The sequence below is a fragment of the Sceloporus occidentalis genome, unplaced genomic scaffold (genome assembly GCF_023333645.1).
Source record: "Sceloporus occidentalis isolate IW3139 unplaced genomic scaffold, rSceOcc1.0.p SCAF_3, whole genome shotgun sequence".
Classification (NCBI taxonomy): Eukaryota; Metazoa; Chordata; class Lepidosauria; order Squamata; family Phrynosomatidae; genus Sceloporus; species Sceloporus occidentalis.
This window is the reverse complement of record NW_028316983.1, coordinates 64,622,168-64,645,100: the sequence shown is the minus strand read 5'-3', so window position 1 is coordinate 64,645,100 and position 22,933 is coordinate 64,622,168. Positions and strand designations below refer to the sequence as shown.

The window sequence follows — 22,933 nt, the reverse complement described above, 5'->3', positions numbered from 1 at the left end:
GGTAAGAAATATAATTGATTCATTAGGAGAAAGAGACACAGATGCATAGAGACAGTCATTAATAGGTTTTGAACTGATCCAGGGCAGGGTTCTCATTTGAAAAATCAGGAATGCCTTTTCATTCAATGTTCCACTTTGATTTTTAGGTTGAGGCCTGTGAAGGAGATGTCACAAGCTCATGAATATTTGAGTATTGAATTTTCTGAGGAGGAAGTTTGGCTGACCTGGAGTGACAGGAACAATGATCACCATGAGAAGAGCATCCGGCAGCTAGCACAGGAAGCACGAGCTGGCAATGCTCATGATGAGAATGTTCTGAGTTACTATAGGTAACAAGTGCTTCTTGTTTCAGCTCCTGTTATTACAGTGGCATTGGTTATGGCTGGTTTTTGACCAAAATTTCTCTAATTTAACAACTCTTGAAACTAGTGCCTTCTTTTTCTTCTTCTACTGTTGCTCATGTTTACTTTTTCTCTGTACAGGTATCAGCTGAAGCTGTTTGCCCGTATGTGCATGGACCGGCAATATTTGGCCATTAAAGAAATCTCCAAGCAGCTGGGGGTGGAACTAATCTTCCTCTGTATGGCAGATGAAATGTTGCCCTTTGATCTTCGGGCCTCCTTCTGCCATCTCATGCTCCATGTCCATGTGGACAGAGATCCACAGGAGAAAGTGATGCCTGTGAAATTTGCACGTCTCTGGACTGAGATTCCTACAGCCATCACCATCAAAGAGTAAGGCACATGAAGGGTCTTAGAAGCAAAAGGGGATGGTGTGTATGATCGAAGAACATAGCATCTGACATTCTTCTAGGTCCCATAGGTTCAGTAACCTTGTGGGAAGCCTGTGTATGTGCATGTCCCCCAACTCTACAACCATCAACGTAGTTCAATGGATTCTGGAAGACTAGAAGTAGTCTGTGCTGAAGACCATTGTTTTGACTCATTTAGTCATTCCCTTTGCCTTGCAGCTATGACTCCAATGTAAATAGTTCAAGAGATGATAAGAAGAACAAGTTTGCCAGCACCATGGAGTTTGTAGAGGATTATCTCAACAATGTGGTCAGTGAAGCAGTGCCTTTTGCTAATGAGGAGAAGAATAAGCTCACCTTTGAGGTGAGGAACATGTCTATGCTGTTTTGTGAGTTTTTGCTCACCTCTGATAACTGATAATTGTACTCAGATGTTGAATTCTGGAAAGGACAACAGCCATATCTGATATTCTCCCATGGGTTTTCTGTGCTTGACTTATTTTTTTCCATTGAAACTGGCATGCTAAAATAATTGGTCAATTTCCCATAGTCTGGAAAGGTGTATTTTTGCTCTCTCAACCTCTTCTCAATCTATGTGATTATTACTGTGGAACCATTAACACAACACGAGAATAAAGAATTGTGAAAGGAAGCAAACAAGAATTTCTCCCCATCCTCCAGCCTTTGTAAACCAATCAAAGGAGGTTTATTGTATTCAGTCATCTTGACTACAATTGGTAGTAATTGCATCTGTGGCATCTGCATCGTGTGTGTGTGTGTGTGTGTGTGAGAGAGAGAGAGAGAGAGAGAGAGAGAGACAGACACTTATATGTAGAAACTTATGCCTCCTAAAATTAGTCCTCAATGTAACAGCGCCATGCAAACACTATTTCATAGATTTTTTCCCCCATATAAATCAGTGGGGGCAACTTTGGAAAGCCTAGAGGCCAATTTGTTTGCTCCCACAAGACACATGAGAATGCACAAACAAAAAAAAGAGCAAAAGTGGAAGTTTCCAAAGTCTGCTTCCAGAATTTCTTTATTTTAAATGCTGAGGGAAGTTGCACCTTGTTCAAGCTCAGGGCCACTGCTACTGCACCTCTCCAAGAATAGATAAACTGATTTTTTGATTAAAGCATTATTTTGGTGGAATGGGCATGGGCATGCATACAGGTTGATAAAATACACTTTGCTCTCTCCTTCAATAGATGAGCAAGTTAGTGTAAACTTTGGCTTTTACCAACAGAAGGAAAAGTTCTGAGATTAATTATTTTTATCCCAGCGCTTGAAACTTACCAAAAATGGTAGGGAGGGTCCACCAGTTTTGGGGACTGGGGTGATTTCATCTTCTCCTATGTGACTGAGTTTGTCTCTTTTCCTAGGTTGTCAGTCTTGCCCACAACCTCATTTACTTTGGCTTCTACAGCTTCAGTGAGCTGCTACGCTTGACACGGACTTTACTCGGGATCATAGACTGTGTGCAGAACCCTCAGCTGATGATGCAAACCATGTACAATGATGATATGACTGGTATGTTCAGTGAGACAATGCTGAGAATGAATCTTGTTGTTTCAAATTTTAATTCCATTGCTCAAATTAATAATAAGAGGTAGCCACAATGTTGATTTAATTTATTGATATGAGGTTAATTCTTGCATATCAGCCCAGATTACACTCCATGGCCATAGGTACTTTTTAAAAAAAACTTTAGAGGCAAATAAGCTGTACAATATGCATAATATAATTAATATTGGTTGAGCAGGGAATGTGCAGTTAAAGAGTCTTGAGGATGTATTCACCTGCTCTTTCACTTTCCACATATTGTTGCGTTGTATCCTGTGATTAAAATATATTTAATTGACATTGTGACCACTTGGTATACACTAGATACTCAATACTGAGGAGGCGCAAAATATTAAAATAAATAAATAAATAAATAATCACAAAAGTTAAGTGAACAACCCCCCTCCCAAAAAACAAACAACTCCCTGAGAAACATTACTATAAAAAGGCATTGTGAAAACTCCCCAATATTTTGGGAATCCGAAGTTGCCTAATAAATTATTTTTTATTTGCTTTGTTGATTATTTTTACATGGAATTCTCCAAACACCCTATGCGGCATGCGAAATTCTAGGAGTTGTAGTCCAAAAAAGTAACTTTTCCATGTTTTGGGAGATGTCACTTCAGGAGCTGCAAAGATAGTCATGCAATGGATAACATTGTTGAAGAAGATAGTAGCAGTATAGCTATGGGAAAGAACTGGAATTTTCTACAGAAATTAGTAACCCCTTTTTTTCAAAGACATAGGCCAAATATTTTACAGTTCTAACTAATTTCTGATTTGGTGTGAACTTAAGGAAACCTTTTATCATGATTTTTAGCAGCTGTAAAAGCTCAGCATGGAGCCACTACCAGGATCTCATTGCAAATAGGACCAGCTTGAACCTTTAACTGAATGCCCTTGCTCTTTCAGGAAAGAATGTCCGGAGGTCGATCCATGGTGTTGGTCAGATGATGTCTACTATGGTGCTGAGCAGGAAGCAGTCTATCTTTGGTCCCTCAAATATGAATGCTGTGGTAGTTCCTGAGCCAGCAGATAGGGGAAGGAACATAGAAAATGAAAACATTGTGGTGATGGAAACAAAACTAAAAATTCTGGAGATTTTGCAGGTCAGTGTAAAGCTGTTGTTCTTGAATCCAAGAGGTTTTTGCTTGTGGCTGTGTGACACCATGGCTGCTTCTTGTGAGCCTTTTATTGGTAAAGACTTGGGACCTCAAAAGGGGAAAGAATGATGAAAGACCAGAAAGGTATGAGGGTGGCATAGATTGATGGCCTTTCTATGCTCTCTCTTCTTCCTCAGTTCATCTTGAATGTACGTCTGGATTACAGGATCTCCTATTTGTTATCTGTCTTCAAGAAAGAGTTTGTAGAAGTCTACCCTATGCAGGACAGTGGGGCCGATGGAACAGCTCCAGCCTTTGACTCCACAAGTATACCTGACTTCTTTTTAAATTTTATTTCTGTTTGTTCTGTTGAAGCCCTCTAACCTTCATATTGCCTTAATAACCAGTAAATTCTCTAAAAGTGGTTGTTGTTTTTTCGGTCTCTGAATAAAAGTCTGCTCTCATCACAGTGTCAGTGGGAATTCTGTATATTATATAATGTGACAGGAAGGAAGGAAGGAAGGAAGGAAGGAAGGAAGGAAGGTCAGGTTACTAGGAATGAGGGGTTAGGAATTTGCCTAGATCAGTAATTCAGTTTCTTTCTTATATTCCCCAATAATCTCCCATTTGCATCTTCATGGCACACAGCATTGCTTGTTTATGCATTTTCTCTTCCTGCAGCTGCAGCAATGAATTTGGACCGGATTGGTGAGCAGGCTGAAGCCATGTTTGGGGTTGGGTGAGTTCTTATCAGTTGTGATTCTTCCATTAGAGATCTTAATAACCTTTTCCATAGAACATATGTATATATGGAGGCAAAGAGGCTTGAAGAGCAGTCTTTACTGCTGCGGACATCAGAGTTTAGGGACTGTTCAGAGAGAAACATTTTCTTACGAATATGATGTATTTCTTTGGGTGCTATATGTTTCTGTTTTCACATATCTATTGTTAGTCCTTGTATGAATTATTAGTATATTGTTTAAACTTCCAATGTATTTATTAAGAATTGTATAATTATATATGTATTATTGTTTTGTAACAGTTACTGAATCATCTTGAAATTTTACATCACTTTTCTTATATTTGTGAGCTGCTTTGAGCATGGTTATCATGAAAAAACAGTATACTAATGTATTTGGTGATGGTTGCAAATGTGTTTGGTTGCTTGGTTGATTTTGATTTCTTTTCACCCCCAACTTTGCTTCAGAAAAACAAGCAGCATGTTAGAGGTAGATGATGAAGGTGGGCGGATGTTCCTCCATGTGCTGATCCATTTGACAATGCATGACTACCCTCCACTTGTCTCAGGCTCCCTTCAACTACTCTTCAAACATTTCAGCCAGAGACAAGAGGTCCTACACACCTTTAAGCAGGTAATTTTCAGTACTCTGTGACTTCTGCACATCTCCATCTGGCATATTTGGATCATCAAATTTTTCCTCAATGGGATTGGTCAGGAAGCTGGTTTATTGTGCTTTACTTTGCTTTCTTGTTAGGTACACTTCTTCTCCTATTTATGGACTAAGAGCCAAAAGAAAACATTCCGTGGCATAAGGTCCATTAAATGTCATCAGTTTAGCAAGGAGGTGTTTCTAGTATTAAATATGAAAAATATAAGTTAAGCGAAGGTGACCACATGATCCATTGCCTACTTTAATTGGAGTGTGTCATTTCTCTGTTTATCACTCTGATCAGCTCACATGATGTGATGGCAGCAGCAGCTATTTTTGCAAGTAATTCCACTAAATGGGCAGAATCCAAAATGGGAAGTAGCAGACAAAAAGTTGGCTATCATATATTACTGCTGAGGTATTTTGTAGCCCCCACACATAATTAATATTAATTTGTAGTATTTATAAGGCTTCTCAAAAACAAGACATTGTGCAATAATTACATTAAGAAAAGCAAATGCTGCCTGAAAGACCTACAATCTTGAGAAATTCACGAGCACTATCATATTATTCAACACTATAGTTTTTTGTATTTATTATTCCATTTCCTCATGCCAGTTCAGCTGTGCACTTTTCATGCACAGTACAACAATTGTGTGCATGGGGGATCTGCCCCTGGAGCAGAGTTGATCTTCATTCAAACCAAGGGTGGGGTCAATGTGGGTGATGGGCCATACATGCTCTCAGGCCTTTATTGTGACCATACCCTTAATGCCCCTGGGTGAAAGCAACCCCTCCACCCAAAGTTGAATTTTGCTCCTGGATGTTTTCAGTAGTAGTTTCACTAAAAAAAAAAGGAGGAGAATGCAGGGCATCCAAATTGTAACTCCCCCAAATGAATGCAGAAGTATGTTTCTGTGTATCTCGGGGGATAAAGTAAAATCATGCTAGTATATTGAAAATGTATAATGTTTTGACCTAAATGTGTCATGTGTCATCTTTAATAGAATTGGCCCTCTATCTTGGATCATTTATCTTTTTAAAAATTTTTTAAATTTTTTAGTTTTTTGCTTTGACCACCTAGCTAGCAAGATAAGCAGAGTGCACTGGTGTTCTTTGTTATATCTTAATCCAGGTCCAGCTACTTATCTCTGCTCAGGATGTTGAGAACTATAAAGTGATCAAATCAGAATTGGACAAACTGCGCATGATGGTGGAAAAGTCAGAACTCTGGGTAGAAAAAAAGGGCAGCTCCAAGGGAGAAGATGGACAAGAGGGGGAGAAGAAGGAGAAGAAAGAGGTAAAACTTGAGCAGCTACAGTACAGACAAAGGGAGAAAAGAAGAAGAAGAAAACAGTAAAACCAGAGCAGTTACAGATCAGGCAGTGAAAAACACCTCTGGAATGCTGGTTCAAAGATAGGGTGATCTTCTTGAATTAATGACCATCTGTACATTATGACCAAAAATTGGGTTTATCTCTGAGTATAAAACTCAGTAGGAAACCAGACCCACCTCTGAGCTTCTACAACAAAAAGAGGATGAGATAAGGAGAATGAGAAAATAAAACCTGATGTGGATGAAAGGGATGCAGTAATAATGCAGCCGTGAAAGGTTTGAAAAGCATACAGTATATATCTTTCATATATCGGCAGAAGGATACAGTATTCCAGCAGTAATAGCTATAATTATGAAACTTGTTGGAAATGGGCTGTAATCACTAAATTACAGTAACACTGCATCATTTTTGAAGCAAATTCAATTGTTCTTCTGATATATACAAATGTTGGTATTTCTCAGCAGAGCTTTTAGAGTTCATTCTCTTTTACTACATATTTCATTCTTAGATGCATATATCTTCATCATGCACTTATTTCTAAACGTAATACAACCAAACACATCTTGCTCATACTTTACACTTTTTTAAGTATACTCTTATTGCACTGTGCAATTGTTTTAAAAAAGTAATGTGCAAGTTGGTTCTGAGGTTGGAAGTGAAAGGTGCAGTGCAGTAGTTCAACTAGTTGTTCCAGAGAACAACCTGTAGGAATTGCGTTCCCTAGGTTGTGTACTGACATCACATCCATTTCTGGAAACTTCTACAAATCTGTAAAAATCTCATCAGACTGAAGAGGCAGAATTTGTTTTGTTGTACCAATATAAATCCAAGATACCCAGTTGCTCAGGGTATAAGAGTGATTTCCAGACTATGGCTCCCCAGATTTACTGAACTCTACTTCTCAGAATGGGACTGTGACTCACATTGGTCATATTGGCTTTGGTTTCTAGTGGACAAAATCTAGGGACCAAAGGTTGGGAACCATTGGGTTTGATTTTATTTCAGCACTGCATGGTATTCCATGGAAGAATAGTTAATGTATCATTATAAACTGGCCTGGCATATGAATGCTATAACAGTAGGGTTTGGGGGAACTTGGATGGATTTTCTTTCTTGTTCAGTTATGTTCAGTCACTTGAATAATCTTTCTCTTTCTTCCCTCCTTCTAGCGTACCACAGATGAGGAGCCTGGAACCCCAGGAGAAAAAAGCAGTGAGAATTACCAGCTGGTTAAAGGAGTAAGCAGTTTCATCTGGCACTCTCCTTAGGCAAGCTGTCAGAAAAGTATGGGGAATCTCTTAAGCACACCACAAATAAGAGAACTGGGGTACTGAACCAATTACAGCCTAGTCTAGATAAACAGGACCCCTTAAAATCAAACTGTGTACATTGTCTTGAGCTCTTTGGAGAAAGGAGAATGAAAGAAAGAATGGAGGAATGAATAAGCAGGTAGCATAGCCTGAACTGGGACACCTCAGCCACAAGGCAATTTGGACTAACTTGCATCCCTCTATTTTGCAAGGGCAAGGACATCTGAAAGTGCCTCCTTCTGCGTCTTTAAAAACTAGATTAAGACTCCTTACTGTTTTCTCCCTCTCAGTAATTTCTATTTTGTTTGATTTGGCTTTTCCTTTGTTTCTCTTCAGATTTTGGAACGGCTGAATAAAATGTGTGGGGTTGGTGAGCAGATGCGAAAGAAGCAGCAACGGTTGCTGAAGAATATGGATGCCCATAAAGTGATGCTGGATTTGCTGCAGATTCCTTATGAGAAGGTGGGAAGAAAGAGGAATGAAAATTTAGCATAGTAGGCCCTTGGTATCTGCTGGGGTTTAGTTCTTGGACCACCCATGGATACTCAAGTTCCATTAAATACAATGGTGTAGTGAAATGGTATTCCTTATATAAAATAGCAAAATCAAAATTTGCCTTTTGGAATGTATATATTTCTAGAATATGTTCAAGTTGTGAATGGTTGAATCTGTGGGTAAAGAATCCATGGATATGGAGGGTATGACTGTAGTTCTAATTGGGATATAATAATAATAATAATAATAATAATAATAATTTGTTTTATTTATATACCGCTATTCCAAAGATCATAGCGGTGAACAGCAAGTAAGCTAATTAGCAAGTAAGCTAATTTGCCCCCAACAGTCTGGGTACTCATTTTAGCGACCTCGGAAGGATGCAAGCCTGAGTCGAGCTTGGGCCCTTTTGCTGGTCTTGAACTCGCAACCTTGTGGTTTCGAGTGAATGGCTGCAGTACAGGCATTTACCCACTGCGCCACCAGAATGTGCTGGGACTTTTCAGTTCTAATAGAATAATAAAGTCATAGAACTCTGGGGTCACCTAATTTAACCAGAGATTAAAAACAGTGCATTTCAAGTAATTATGTTACCTGTAGCATATTATTTTTGGGGTAATGTCATTACCAACTTAATTAGCTTTAAAAACTGAGGTGTGATACAGACCGCCAACAAGCGGCGTACTGGCACCAGTATTAAGGTTAGGGCACGCACACCATGTACATGCTCCCTAATTCTAATATGTGCCAGCAGCAAGATAATGGCGGTGCCCTGTGTACACGGGTGCCGCCATTATGATGTCACGCATGTGCTGCGTCAAAACAGTGCAGCACGTGTGTGACATCTTGGCGCCACTCCAGGCCGCTTATGGAGGCCTGGCTCCAGCGCAAGAAGGAGTTCTGAAACGGAGCTCCTTCTGGGCATGCGCCTCATTCCTGCAACCACCAAATGGGTACAGGAACAATGCCAGGGAGAAAGGGGCTGAGCGGCCCCTTTCTCCTATGGCTCTGGCTCCCAGGGTGCCCAGGGGCATGAAGCCCTAAGGGCACCCCTTTTCCATTTTGCCGCTTCTTCACGGCCTGGAAAAGTGCCGGATTGGGGCCTCTGGGCTGCCAGTATGGCTGTCCTGGCCCCAATCCTCCGCAGAAAGGGGCGGCTGTTGACCGCCCATTTTCCGCGGTCTGTAATGGTTCTAAGATAATGGCAGGTAATGCCTTTTTATGTGTGATGGTTCCCAATTTCTCTTAAAACATTATATGTGTTTGTGTGTGGGGAGGAGGACATTTTTGAACACTTTTTTGTTTTTAGATTCATTTTAAAAAGAAAAATAGTTAATTTAAAAAGTATCCAATAATGCATAGAGTTATTTCAGTAATGAATGTTGTCTGTGGGTCTCTTTGCAGAAGCAGTAGGAAATGACATGGGAGTTTATCACACTCCTTACCTTCTGCTCTGCTCCCGTTGCGTAAACGTCACCAATCTGCAACGGGAGCCTCCTGGTGGGATCGTGGATAGTGTAACGCTTCTGTTTTTGTCATGGAAGCATTATTGTAAGTGTTTAAAAAAGGGCCCTTTTTAAATAATGGATTAAATCGTTATTAAAAAAGGGCCCTTTTTTAAACACTTACAAAAATGCTTCCATGAAAATGGAAGCGTTGCGCCATCCGCGATCCCACCAGGAGGCTTCCATTGCAGATTGGTGTCGTTTACACAACGGGAGCAGAGCGGAAGATAAGGAGTGTGATAAATGCCTTACTTTTAAAAAAACAATGTTCTAAGCCCTGAATCCAACCTTCTTTTCCATCTCACTGCAATCAAGATATCGCCTACTTGATCTGTTTTGTTTTTATTGCCAACCTCCAAAGAAGATCCTGAAGCTTCTCTATGTCGTTGTGTCAAGGATAAATAATGCACTTACCCACTGGAAGGTTATTTATTTGCCAGATGAACCATGTTCTTCAAAGTCATATGACATCACATAAGATCTAATATACAGAAGTAGAATAGTAGTGAAAAGGTGGTGCTCCAATTTTTCCTTTACTTTGCGGTTGTATCTGCTAGTGGAATGGGTGAGATTGCCTCAGCTGTGTGGTCACTGATGGTTTCAAGGATCCCCCTTTTTAAAAGCAGGGACTAGGTAAGGATCTTTTATATGAAAAAATATATTTTGTTCTCACAAATGCATACAGGGTGACACCAAGATGTTGGAGATTCTGAGATTAACTCATCAATTCCTGCAGAAGTTCTGTGCTGGCAATCAGGAAAACCAAGCCCTTCTCCATAAGCATCTCAACTTGTTCCTCACCCCTGGGGTAAGAGAGATAGGGCAAATAAAAAAGGTGGGGAATGTAAATACAGTTGTGCCCATGCATCATAAAAGAGATGGTCTCTAACAGATCATCTATTTTTGCTCAAGGGTAATCACTCCTGCAGAGCTTAACAATTAGATAATAGTTCCATTGCCCTATTGGGTGGTTAGGGCAGATAGGGTAGCATCCAATACAAGTCATTAGGAAATGGATTCGAAGGCGTGATAGTGATAGTCTTACTTATTCGTCTTTTCACAGTTGCTGGAGGCAGAGACAATGCAGCACATTTTCCTGAATAACTATCAACTGTGCTCAGAAATCAGTGAAACGGTGCTGCAGCATTTCATTCACTGTCTAGCAACACATGGGCGCCATGTGCAGTACCTTGACTTTCTGCATACCATCATCAAGGCCGAGGGCAAGTACATCAAGAAGTGCCAGGACATGATCATGACTGAGGTGAGGTTCTGTTTTTATGTTGTGGAGACTGTCAAGTGGGAAAGAGAGTGCAGAGGAGGAATAGCTCAAGATCTAGAATGATGAGGACATTGAGGGGAAGCTCTCACACAGCAGTGATGGAGCTGAAGTTTCAGGCTAGTAGAGAATAGCAGGCAGCCTCACTTGTAGGCTTACAGCAGGCTCTGGGAAACCAAGGATAAGGTTGAGCAGTCCAGCCATAGTTCTGTAACCTCAAGGTGTAGGCGCTTTATTGTAGAGGCTCTACTATCCTTTGGATTGGTTATTTCTTCCCACTTTCTCTGATCAGCAGGGCATATGCAACTTATATTTAGAATTTTCTTCCTGACAGTTGGAGGAGTAATTTAAGAGCTGATGGGGCTGATGGAAAATAAATTGTGACTCACCCCCCAGGAGATTTTAAAGATTATGAAGAATAATTTTATAGATATTTATTTTTGGCCTGTCCTAACCTTAAACAGAAAAAATAGCAAATATCAGTAAAGGAAGCCAGCTGTTATTAGAAGAAATCTCTTTCTGTATTTACATTAAACGAGGCAGGTGATCCAGTCTGAGAAAACCAATTCTACAGCTGTTCCAGATGGCTTGATGTTATATAAAAATGTTCAAATTGGCTAGGGGAAACTTTGGCATCTGTCTTTAATGAGATAGTTACTAATGGTAAATTAAACAGTTCCTTCTGTGAATGAGTCCTTATTTTCCCTTCTCAAAAGGAAGCAACACCTTACCTGTGTGGGTTGTTGACTCATTGCTCTAACCATTAATAACTACAGGATCTTGGCTAGAATTTTGGGTGACAAGCTAAAAAGCATTATGTCAACATTATTAATAACATGCCAAACTTGTGCAGTCCGGGCAGAACAAGAGCTTACCAGTTGAGACCATTTTTCAGATAGTTCAAAAAGGGTGGTAGTCCTACAAAGTGAACATAAAAGGTTTAAGATACTTCTTCACTTGGGAGATGACAATATTGCTGCCTCAGCTCTCCATTATATATACTAGCTTTGCACTTAGTATTACAAGCAGACAATAATATTGTGGCTTTCAGATTTTTGCAGTCCTTTGAAATTTTAATCTGAGATAAAGAAAGAATGCAAATGGATGGCCAACATCAAACCATTGAGCTTAGCATTAAAAAAGGGGTGGAAAATTAATGACATGTGCAAATAATATAGTAGTCTTAGTGTTGAGAATGGTAAAACTCAAATATGTCCTGATGCTTTTTAGAGAATTTGGAAAAGCTGTAGGGGTTTATTTAAACCCATCAGTGTTTTTATGAGTTACGGAAAGTGGAAGTACATATTCGGATTTGACCTTTAGGAAATTTCAGTAAATCCAGTGGATAATATTGTAATGGAATCAGTCAAATTGTAGGGGATATTTCTTTGCTTGTAAAGAACAGTATAGGCATCTAATTGGAACTGTTGGCTAGAAAAATTCAAAACATATAGGGTTTGTTAAGGTTTGGCCTTAACAGGTTTCACAAAACAGTCTATATTAAAATTTAGATTTTGGCTATTGCCTATAATTTAGTATCAGTTTATTTACAGCTTGAAAAAACAAAGAAACCAACAGGTTGATTTTAAAATATATTTGGGATCCAGTTCCCTGCCCTCCACAGATCCACTGTCTGTAGTAGTATCAAAAATGGAGCACTGGACTTCCTAGTTTTAGGACCTACAGTCACCTCAGTCATTTTCAGTTATCATTTGCAGGCATGGGGATAGTTTAAGGCTGCAAATGGCAGATACTGGTATAAACTCTCAAGTGGTTGGTTCCCTTTGGAATGAATTGGAAGAGCAGGAACAGGAATATTTTATTGTGGCAAAAAGAAAAGTTAGACCATGCGGTTACCAAAAACATGAAATGTGTGGGTTTGCTAAACAATTGGAACTGAAAGCTGAATTGATTAAAGCTGAATTGATTATTCCATGTGAAACATCATGTAGAGGGTTTAACATGTGAATGAAATCTATGCATGACGAGGAAGATGGATTAACTTTGTCCAGGATTGGGATGTAAATGCCAAGCTGTCCTTCACAATCAGCCCCAGAGGAAATCATAGAAACTTTTACTAAATGATGTCCTTTATCCATGTGGACTTTGAAGAGGTTAGCCAACAAACTCTGGTGGCCTTCTTTCAGAGATCAGTGTCATATGTAATTTCCAGCGTTCTACCAGAGGAGGAAATGAAAATCTCTCAAACAGCAAAGAAGAAGGGGAAGATGGCAGACAGCCTTTGTTTAGTGGAAAGTCCCTTGGTGTACAATCAGATTTAGCAAGCTGTATTAACGATACACTTGATGCCACAATCTTTAAGGGGAAAAGACTCTAAAGTAGCAAAATGTAGAAGGCTCAGTTCAGTTTGTGGTTTCAGGTTTAAGAGTCTCGTCATTTCAGAAAAAGAAATAACAGGAAACAATAAATGTATCTGATACGTAAGGCTGTAGCTTTACACATGCAAATAGTGATACTGTTATACATGGAAAAAATGTTTTGCTGACCTGAAAGTATGATTATATTTTAATTTTAAAAAAAATCTGTTTCACATATTTATTTATATCTGAGAGTGAGGAGTGGGCACAGTTCTAGTATAGTTCTAGTTTAGACCAATCTTTATCTATATCTATATCTGCTAGAATGATCTCTCCATGCTGCATCTGGAACTAGGCTAGAAATCAACAAATAATTAACTTCTGCAAAGGCTTTCTTAGCACTGGCAGAGGCAGGGACTTCTAATCACATTGTCAACCACATCTATTAAAATAAAAGGAGGAAGAGTAATATAAATGCAAGCCAAGAAAGTGTCTCATATGCTGAAAGATTTTATTTGTATGTATTATCGGTTTTAGTTTTAGCTCTTCTATAACCTGCTTATGGCAGATGGGAATGGCCTTCGAAAGGGACCAGAAAGCAGTTATTTGTTCATTTTGCAGATGGCTGGCAGCCTTTTTGGGGAGCCACCTTGTTTACTTTTGTTGTCCCTTTTCTACAGCTGACCAATGCTGGGGATGATGTTGTGGTATTCTATAATGATAAGACCTCCCTAGCCACCATGTTGGAGATGATGACAGCAGCCCGGGATGGAATAGAGGAGAACAGCCCTCTCATGTACCACATCTCTCTGGTAGATCTGCTGGCAGCCTGTGCTGAAGGCAAAAATGTTTACACAGAGATCAAGTGCACATCTCTGCTTCCATTGGAGGATGTGGTGCGAGTGGTCACTCATGAAGACTGCATCACTGAGGTAACAGCACGATACAGGCAATTTGGGGAAAAAGACAAAGTCTGTTATTTTATGGTAGTCATAGAGTTGTTGTCCTTATGTGCAGAAATCAGCCTGAGTGTCAGTTTTACGTGAGAAAAAAATTGTGTGTTTTGCGGGAGTGCACTCTAACTCTCTCAATCCCTAGTCAGTATGGCAGATAATATAGGATTATGGAGCTTAGAGTCCAAAACATATCAAAGTCTAAAGAGTCCTCAGTCCTTATACATTATCAGACTGGATAAACTGTTGCTTAGCCATTTGGAACTTATGGACAGTCACTGTGAAGATAGAAGACTTACAAGACAAGCCGAGCCCTGATGGATCAGACCAAAGGCCTACCTACTTCATCTTCATTCTCCCCCAACAGCCAGTTGCCTGTGAGAGGCTCACAAGCAGAGCATGAAGACAACAGCCTTCTCTTACTGTTGCTCCTCAGCAGCTGGTATTTAGTGACATATTGCCATTTAGCAATCATGGCATTATGTCTCAGCCTAATATTCTTCATAGGGTAGTTGTGAGAATGAAATGGATTTGACTCACACCTCCATCCTTTCTTGGAGAAAGAGAGTAGGACAAGGAGGATGTTGATAAAGTAGTTGATACTTGACCATATCCTCTTTCTCTGCTTTTTGTAGTACAGATGGGGGTGGTGTTCCAGACAGCATTGGAAAAGTGGGTTCTCCAGTGAAAATAGTGGTGTCAGTACAAAATTGAGAGTGATTAATTTGGAAGGTGCTTTGCTTTTTCTCTCCAAAGGCTTTTAATGCATCCATCTCTTATTCTTATCTTTCAGGTGAAGATTGCTTATGTGAACTTTGTCAACCATTGCTATGTAGACACAGAGGTGGAAATGAAGGAGATCTACACTAGCAACCACATCTGGACATTGTTTGAGAACTTCACTCTTGACATGGCCAGGGTAAGTGCTAGGACCTAAGTGGTGTTCCTTAGATTTCTGGGATCAACATGCTTTTAAAGCTAAAAATAGTTGGAACATACCACATTTCTAAGGAAGGACATTCTATATACTATGTGCCACCACATTGAACCTGCTCCAAATGACTTCAAAGTGGACCTTAGGATCTTGTGGCGCTATGAGGAAGTCCCCTTCACAGGACCTAAAAGACAGATTGGGTTGGTAAGGGAGGGGAATATCTCTCAAGTAACCAGGGCCCAAATTCTGGAGGAAGGCGTTCCTGTGATTGAATTCCAGGAAATGTCTCTTGGCTCATAATGTAAGACTGATGTTTTGCTAACAGCACCTATGTGAACAGTTACTTGACAAAATAGTTAGAAATACAACATTAGAATTGCAGGTAATATACCTTTGTTCCTGCTTGGCAGAACTCTAAAGCATTAGGGAATCTCAGCCAGTGCATGCTATTACAAAATATGGAAGCTTTGTCATCAGTAGAGACAATTTGATAGAATCCTTTGTCTTTGGGCTTAGTGTTAAAGAGATTCACCTGCTGCCTCTCTGATGACACCTGAACTCATCACACTGCGTAAATACCATCTTCATACTGTTTTTCTGCTGTTATGAGCTAATCCACTTTTTCCAAAGAGGTGGTACAGTTTATTACAAAAACTGTGATCTGGGAAATTCCAAATTCAAAGTTTAGCTCAACTTTGAACTCTTTAGGATGTCTAAAGCAGGTTACCCACTCAAAGGCACAACTATCCACCTGTAATCCTGAGATAATAAGACTTACCAACCTTAATATTATTGTTTTACAATTTTCTAAAATAATGTTTGGAAAATGTTTCAAAACTGTCAAAAAATCTAAGTAATTGTCATTATTTTGCCTTCAATCCCACAGGTGTGCAAGAAACGTGAGAAGCGCTTGTCAGATCCTGCCTTGGAGAAGTATGTGCTTACTGTAGTGCTGGACACAATCAATGCCTTCTTCAGCTCACCTTTCTCTGAGAACAGCACCTCCCTACAGGTACAAATAAGCAACTTTAAATCCCTGCCAACGATTCATTCTTTGGAACATAAATCTGAACAGTAAAAAAATGTCACTGGTCTAAGTATCTCTAATGAACAAAACCTGTCATATAGTTCTGTGTCTACATAGGCTATGGGTAGCAAGCTTCTCCCCACTGACTAAGGGAGAGACACACTGATGAATACATGTGGGTACAACAACATCAAATTGGTGTATGCCTAATGTAGACAGAAGAGTCGAAGAAGGTTTCTGAGAAGTACAGTTTGACCTTCTGCAGGAGAAGTAGACCACTCCTTAGAGCCAAAATTAAATTTCATCTTGCCTAATGATTTTTTTTTTCAGTCTCCTGTGAGGCAGAATAGCAGTTAGCAACTGAGCCGATCCATAATTGAACTTATAATCTAAAAACAAACCATTTTCCTCTGCTAGTTTGACAGCTGCTCCTGTAAGATTGTGACTAACTAAACGAAGCAGAGAGAGGTCTGTGATTTGGTCTCCTATGTGTTATTTTTAAGGGTTGATACTGATGGTGATGGGACAAAATCAGATGAAGACCATGGTGTGGGAGGCTGGAAGCAAGAAAAAATCTTCCTTTTGTGCTCTTTGCCAATCCAAGGGTGCATCTGCACTGTAGAAATAATGCAGTTTGACATGACTTTAGCTGCCATGGCTCTGCTCTATAGAGTCCTGGGATTTGTAGCTTTGTGAGGCACCAGAACTCTTTGGCAGATCCCAGGAAGCACTTAAAGTGGTGTCAAAACTACATTATTTCTACAGTGTAGATGTAGCCCAAGTCTCACTTCCACATCCAACTATCTTTGCAACAGATGTTAACTTTCCTTGGGAAGAAATAGTTAGTTTGGTGAGGGAGCAGCTTGGATGGGGAAATGTACAAAGAAAGGTTTACATACAGTACTTCCCATTCCACCTGATCCCATCCAATCCCCTTCTCTCTAATAACATTCCAGCTTCCATTAACATTTAAAAGCTACTGCAAAGAGAGGGGCATCATTAGGGGGTAAAGGGGGTGCAGTCCACATCAGGTGATCCCTTAGGGAGGGTGACACCACTTGCTCTTCAAACATATGCTTTTTGGCAGAAATGGGCTGTGGCTTTTGCCTGTGTCCCTTTAAAACACTGGAACTCAGCAGAAGTGACTGTGTGAGTGGGGTGAGGTTCAGTGAGAAGAGAAAGGAGAGGCTTCAGATTTAAATTTTTACATTTTAAAGTTATTTTTGAATTTACTTTACAAACCAAACCAAACCAAACTCAAAACCAAAACATTTTCACTTTAGCCACATCAAACGGTACATGTCAATACATTTAGATTGTGTGTATGATATTGTAATTTAAAGGTATTATTATAATTATGCTAGTTGTTTATGTGATGACTGTTGTCATTACATTCAGTCATATACAAGTATTACGATTTATAAGTAACATTAGTAGAAAAAAAATTACTAAGGATTTTGTATGGTATGGTAGGGGAGGAGGTCAATGGGAGAGGGGTGATGCCAACTCTAGTGACACCATTGTGCAGGGTTTCCAATGATGGATCTCGTATATGCTCTTCTCATTTCTCCAACGTGAATCTGATAGAGCAGTGGATCTAAAGATGCCCCAAAACTCTTCTCTCTCTTGCAGACCCATCAGACTATTGTGGTGCAGCTCCTCCAGTCTACCATGAGGCTCCTGGAGTGTCCTTGGTTGCAGCAGCAGCACAAGAGCTCAGTGGAAGCTTGCATCCGCACACTGGCTATGGTTGGTAAGGAGCAGCAGGACCACCATGCATTACAAAACTTGGTTGGTGGTCTGCCTGGGATTTCTTCCCCTGAGTTCACCATGAAGAAAATGAGTATAGTTGCCACACATACAATCTATCGTTCAATAATTATCTGGATTAGCAGAGTGGGGCAGACATCTTCTGCACTTTTTTTTAGATGAGATTGGTTCATGGTCCAATTACAGTTGTACTGTGTGGTTCATGTTATAGGCGGCCAGCTGTGGTCTTTAACGTGGGAGCTGTTAGGGTCAAACAAAATACTAGATTGATTGTGTGGGGAAATTAAAAAAATCTTAGGCACAGAGGGGACCTCAGTGCACTTAAACCCTTCCTTCCACTAGGCAAAAGCCCAAAGGAAGTTGCTAATTTACCTTCCGCTGCAGCAGGGCCTAAATACCCTAAAGGCACCAGATCCTGTCTGATCTTGGAAACTAAGAAGGATCAGCCCTGGTTAGTACTTTGACTGGAGACTGCCAATGACTACCAGATGCTCTAGGCTATATTTCTGTGGAAGGAACTGACAAAACCACCTCTGAGTATTCCTTGTCTAAGAAAACCCTATGAATTTCATGAAGTCAACATAACTCCATAGCAACTTGAAGGTGTATATATACACACACACACACACACCCTATGCTAAAGTTGGTATTAAAAAATAAACACCCACTGGTGCCAACAGGAACCTTTTCCCTGAAGCTAAATTGCCTTGTAGATTAGGATGATTTTTGTTCTGATTCTGGCAAGGTAGGGAGCATTTAATTCCTGCCTCCTACTACATACACATTTGTGTGTGTGTGTGTGTGTGGAGTTTATCACACGTGAGGAATTTCTCTTAATTTTGAATGAAAAGAAAGTGGGGCCAGAACGCATTCACGTGAATTTGCTAGTTCAGCGAATTTATGTGAATTCGAATTGCATTCAAACTGATTTCCCATTGCCCGAAAATAGCTTGCCATTCCCTGAAATTGCGTGTGGTAGTCTATTACGCAATAATGTGAAACCCCATGATTGAGTTCGGACTGACTTCCCATTGCCCGAAATTGCATTTGGCAGTCTATCACACAATAATGCTAAACCCCATGGTTGCGTTCACATTGCCATAGGATTATACTGTACTTCCAATTTCCCTTGTCTAATAAACTCCTATGTGTCTTCAGGTCGCCTGTCGACCTATGGTGACCCCATGAGTTTCCTAGGGTTTTCTTAGGCAAGGAATACTCAGATGTTTTTGCCAGTTCCTCATCAAATATACTGTGCAGCACCTGGTATTTGTAGTCTCCCATCCAAGTACTAAACAGGGCTGACCCTGGTTAGCTTCCAAGATGTAGGGTATTTAGGCTTGTACATAATTAGGTTTAATTTTTTAAAACAAAAGTCCTGACCTTGAAATGTACATACTGTGTAGACTGATCCTTAATTTCTTGAGGAAATTACAATATGAAAGTTGAAAGCAATGTCACAAGTGGTTATCAGATGGGCAATTAATAGAATCAAACCCCTCCTTACTGTAAATCATCTCTTTTTTCAGCCAAGAGCCGCTCCATATTACTACCAATGGACCTGGATGCTCATGTCAGCTCCCTGCTGAATAGCAGTTCTATCAGCAATGCACAAAGGAATGCGTCAAATTACAAGACAGCTTCACGCACTTTCCCCCGCGTCTCAGCTACAGCTAACCAGTGGGACTACAAGAACATCATTGAGAAGCTGCAGGTGCGCAAGTGGGGAGAGGGGCTAATAGACATGGTGTGCAACACACCCAAAATACACTTGTCTTAGAGACAGGGATGTGGCTGCTCTGCACCCTGAAATGTAAGCCTAAATTCCACTCCATGGTGATCCAAATGCTGTAGTGAAAAATGTTGATTTCGAAAACATGTGTAAATTGTGCATAGCTAGCATAGTTTTACTAATTGTGCATTATTATTCTGGCTTCTACAAGTCTGAAGGAGAGACATGTCAAAGATATTCAAAGCAGAGAAAGCATGACCACTTTTCTTTGTCCACATTTTCACATTATTTTTGCTAGCTTAGGGAGTGTTCAAAACCTGTTTTTTCAGCAACAACAACAAAAGAAGAAGAAGAAAGTTAAGAGCCTCTGGATGCTGAACTGTTTTTAGCTGTAAATTCACCCTTGAATGGCATGATCTTGCAGTCACAGAATACACATATCTCTGTTCTGAGAATATTGTGCTGTTTACAGGACATTATAAATGCACTAGAGGAGCGCTTGCAACCCCTTGTGGAAGCTGAACTTTCAGTGCTTGTAGATGTTCTGCACCGTCCAGAATTGCTTTTCATGGAAGGGACAGAGGCCTATCAACGTTGTGAAAGTGGTGGTTTTCTTTCCAAGTAAGTGGGTGCTAGAAGATGGTATCACTATAGTCTTTAGGAAGTGGGCCCAACCCTTGCGAGCCAGTGTGGCATAGTGGTTTGAGTGTTGGACTGCAACTTGGGAGCCCAGGATTCAATTCCCCGCTTGGCTATGAAATTCACTGGGTCACCTTAGGCAAGTCACATGGTCTAAGACTCAGGGGAAGGCAATGGGAAACCTCCTCTGAACAAATCTTGCTGAGAAAACCCCATGATAGGTTCACCTTGGGGTTGCCATAAGTTGGAAACAACTTGAAGGCACACAACAACAAACCCAACCCTTAGATCACTGTTACTTAGTACAGTTGCTGTGGGCCAGCCCTACTGCTTCACTAGGTGTTTGGGAACTTCCACCTTTCACGTATTCTCTCTGACTCACTTGCAGCCACCATAATAAATAACATGCAGTGGCCATTTTGTTTTTATACTGAGCATGTGCTTTATGGTATAGAGCCAGGAGTGGGGAGGGGGACATGGAATAAGCAGAGAAAAAGTGGAGGGTGGAAAATGGAATGGTAAAGCTAAAAAAAAAGTACAACTTCTACATTAAGGCCTTGACAAGATTGAGGAATCCTATAGATTGCCTACTAAATAATAGGATCCACATGAACCTTGGAATTAGGAATGGGGACTCAAGCCCTCCACACCTGAAATGATCTGGCAGAATTGGATTACCAAGACATTTAGGTAGTTGAACCTCCTCAGGAATTATCAATTAGAAGAGTATTAAATGATCAAGCACTAAGAAATATTAAGACAACAACAATTGAGTCCTCCTAGGAATAATACAGGCAACCTGCAGTCTGTTTTATTCACACTTAGGAGTAAGCTACACTGAACATGTTGAGGCACTTCTAAGTATACATTGTGCTTATAAGAGTTTTCATATTTAAGGATGTTTTAGTGATAATAGATAGAAAAAGTAATTTCCCCTCTCGCTGCAAGTAATTTTCAAGTAGACAAATTTAATAGCAACCAGTTGACCAGGTGAGCCCCTGTCCCTTAAAAACAGTTCTGGGAGCCTGGGTCTCCACACCTGGCCTCTGTTGCTGGTGTGCATGTACACATGTAGTGCAAAATCAGGGTATAAATTCTGTTTTGTGCGTGACTAGGTTGGTGCAGCACACCAAAGACCTGATGGAAACTGAGGAGAAGCTTTGCATTAAAGTGCTGAGGACACTGCAGCAAATGCTGGTGAAAAGGAATAAATATGGAGACAGGGTGAGTAGCTAAAGAGTCTTTTGCTCCTCTACGGATATGTGAACAACAACAACAAAAGACAAACCTTTCCCATTTCATATTCCCCCATTGGGATTTCAGGGCAAAGAAACAGGCTTGGTCCTCCTCTTCCCTTTCTGAAAGCCTCCCTATGTTAACTTGGTGATTCATGTCTTAGACAAAACTTCCCAAGAATTCAGTTCATTTGCAAGGACCTTATAAAGAAAGCTAATACTGAGACCCCAAAAGGCTCTTCTGCATCACACCAGAGCTCCTATTAGGCCAGCATCTGCTTCCTACAGCCATTCAACCAGATATTTTCTAGTAAAGCCCAAAACATGTGCATACAGCCTCTGAAGACAGTAATTCCACATGGTTGACAAACCTATTCTTCAAGTATTTTATCTCTAAGAAGAAAGGTCTTCAAAAAATAGTAGGCAAAACCAGTTCATCCCATTTCTTTTTCATGCAGGGCAATATGTTGAGGAAAATGCTTTTGGCGAATTACTTGCAGACCAAAAGGTCTGGCTCCAAAGGGGAGATTGTTGATCCTTCTGGAACGGGTAAGTGGCTTGCAGTACTTGTTATCTTCTTTACCTTTGTGAAATAAGAACTTGGAGGGAGCAGCATTGCCAATTTCCTGGGAATTCCCTGGAATTCAGGGAATTTAATTAATTTCTTTCCGTGGATTTTGACTAAATATTCCAGTAAATATTGGGGAATTCTGGGGATTTTGGTAAAACATTCTGGGGAATGTCTTCAAGGCTTGTTGGCAACACTGGCTTTAAAAAAGAATCAGAATTAATGATTCAACCCCGAACCTTAGCGAAAGATAGAATGACATGTGGAAGTGGTTTCCTGTCACCAGAAGGGCAAGACCTATTTACATATTTGATCTTTTTTTCCATGGCGGATTGGATTAACCTCTTGTGCCTGCTTTACTTGTCACTGGCTAGAAAATCACTATACAGTCATATTGCAGTTAATGAAATACAGTCATCCCTCCACATTCGCTGGAGTTAGGGTGAAGGACCCCCGTGAATGTGGGAAAATTGCAAATTTTAAAAAATTCTTTTTACCTAAGAGAACACCTCTCTAGGAATCTCCATGTCCTCCAGTGCAACTCCATGGTCAACATCTGCCAGAAGTTGATCATAGAATCATGCTGGAGAACCTGAAAATGCCCAGAGAAGTGTTTTCTCTAGGAACTTCTAGGTTCTCTAGCACACCTCTATGGTCAACTTATGGCAGAGTTGCACTGAAGGACCTAGAGTTTCCTGGAAGAACATATTGATCAAAACTGCAAATAATTAAAGCCGCAAAAGTCAAAGCCGTAAATGTGGAAGGCCAACTATATGTGCATTCCTGCACGTTGCTTCTGCTATAGGAAAATTGGTACCAGCGGTAGAAATTACATGGAAAGAATAAGGATAGTTTCTACACCACCAAAAGAGACAACAGTTCATGAGTCAGCAACATTTTTATTCAAAACTAACAGTATGTTCAGGTGAAATGAAACAACCAGGTCAGGTAAGCCTTCTGTAAACAAAAACATTTTGAATCTTCTAGAGACCATTTGAAGGCTTCTTCCAAAATGCATCTAGT

General features: G+C 40.2%; 1 protein-coding gene across 3 annotated transcripts in view; it reads left to right on the top strand.

Annotated features, from left to right (window-relative positions):
- Positions 1 to 22,933, top strand: part of ITPR3 (inositol 1,4,5-trisphosphate receptor type 3) — a 128,828-nt gene that overhangs the window by 77,349 nt on the left and 28,546 nt on the right. For all 3 annotated transcript variants that reach the window (XM_089514723.1, XM_089514722.1, XM_089514724.1), the window contains 21 exons: positions 147 to 329; positions 483 to 734; positions 971 to 1,115; positions 2,134 to 2,281; positions 3,227 to 3,423; positions 3,615 to 3,744; positions 4,099 to 4,156; positions 4,625 to 4,790; positions 5,944 to 6,108; positions 7,315 to 7,383; positions 7,792 to 7,917; positions 10,141 to 10,263; positions 10,519 to 10,719; positions 13,733 to 13,984; positions 14,799 to 14,924; positions 15,826 to 15,951; positions 17,599 to 17,719; positions 19,266 to 19,450; positions 19,941 to 20,089; positions 21,223 to 21,331; positions 21,801 to 21,891. In XM_089514723.1, coding sequence (XP_089370849.1) covers positions 147 to 329; positions 483 to 734; positions 971 to 1,115; positions 2,134 to 2,281; positions 3,227 to 3,423; positions 3,615 to 3,744; positions 4,099 to 4,156; positions 4,625 to 4,790; positions 5,944 to 6,108; positions 7,315 to 7,383; positions 7,792 to 7,917; positions 10,141 to 10,263; positions 10,519 to 10,719; positions 13,733 to 13,984; positions 14,799 to 14,924; positions 15,826 to 15,951; positions 17,599 to 17,719; positions 19,266 to 19,450; positions 19,941 to 20,089; positions 21,223 to 21,331; positions 21,801 to 21,891 — 3,122 coding nt within the window. The remainder of the gene's footprint in view (positions 1 to 146; positions 330 to 482; positions 735 to 970; positions 1,116 to 2,133; positions 2,282 to 3,226; positions 3,424 to 3,614; positions 3,745 to 4,098; positions 4,157 to 4,624; positions 4,791 to 5,943; positions 6,109 to 7,314; positions 7,384 to 7,791; positions 7,918 to 10,140; positions 10,264 to 10,518; positions 10,720 to 13,732; positions 13,985 to 14,798; positions 14,925 to 15,825; positions 15,952 to 17,598; positions 17,720 to 19,265; positions 19,451 to 19,940; positions 20,090 to 21,222; positions 21,332 to 21,800; positions 21,892 to 22,933) is intronic.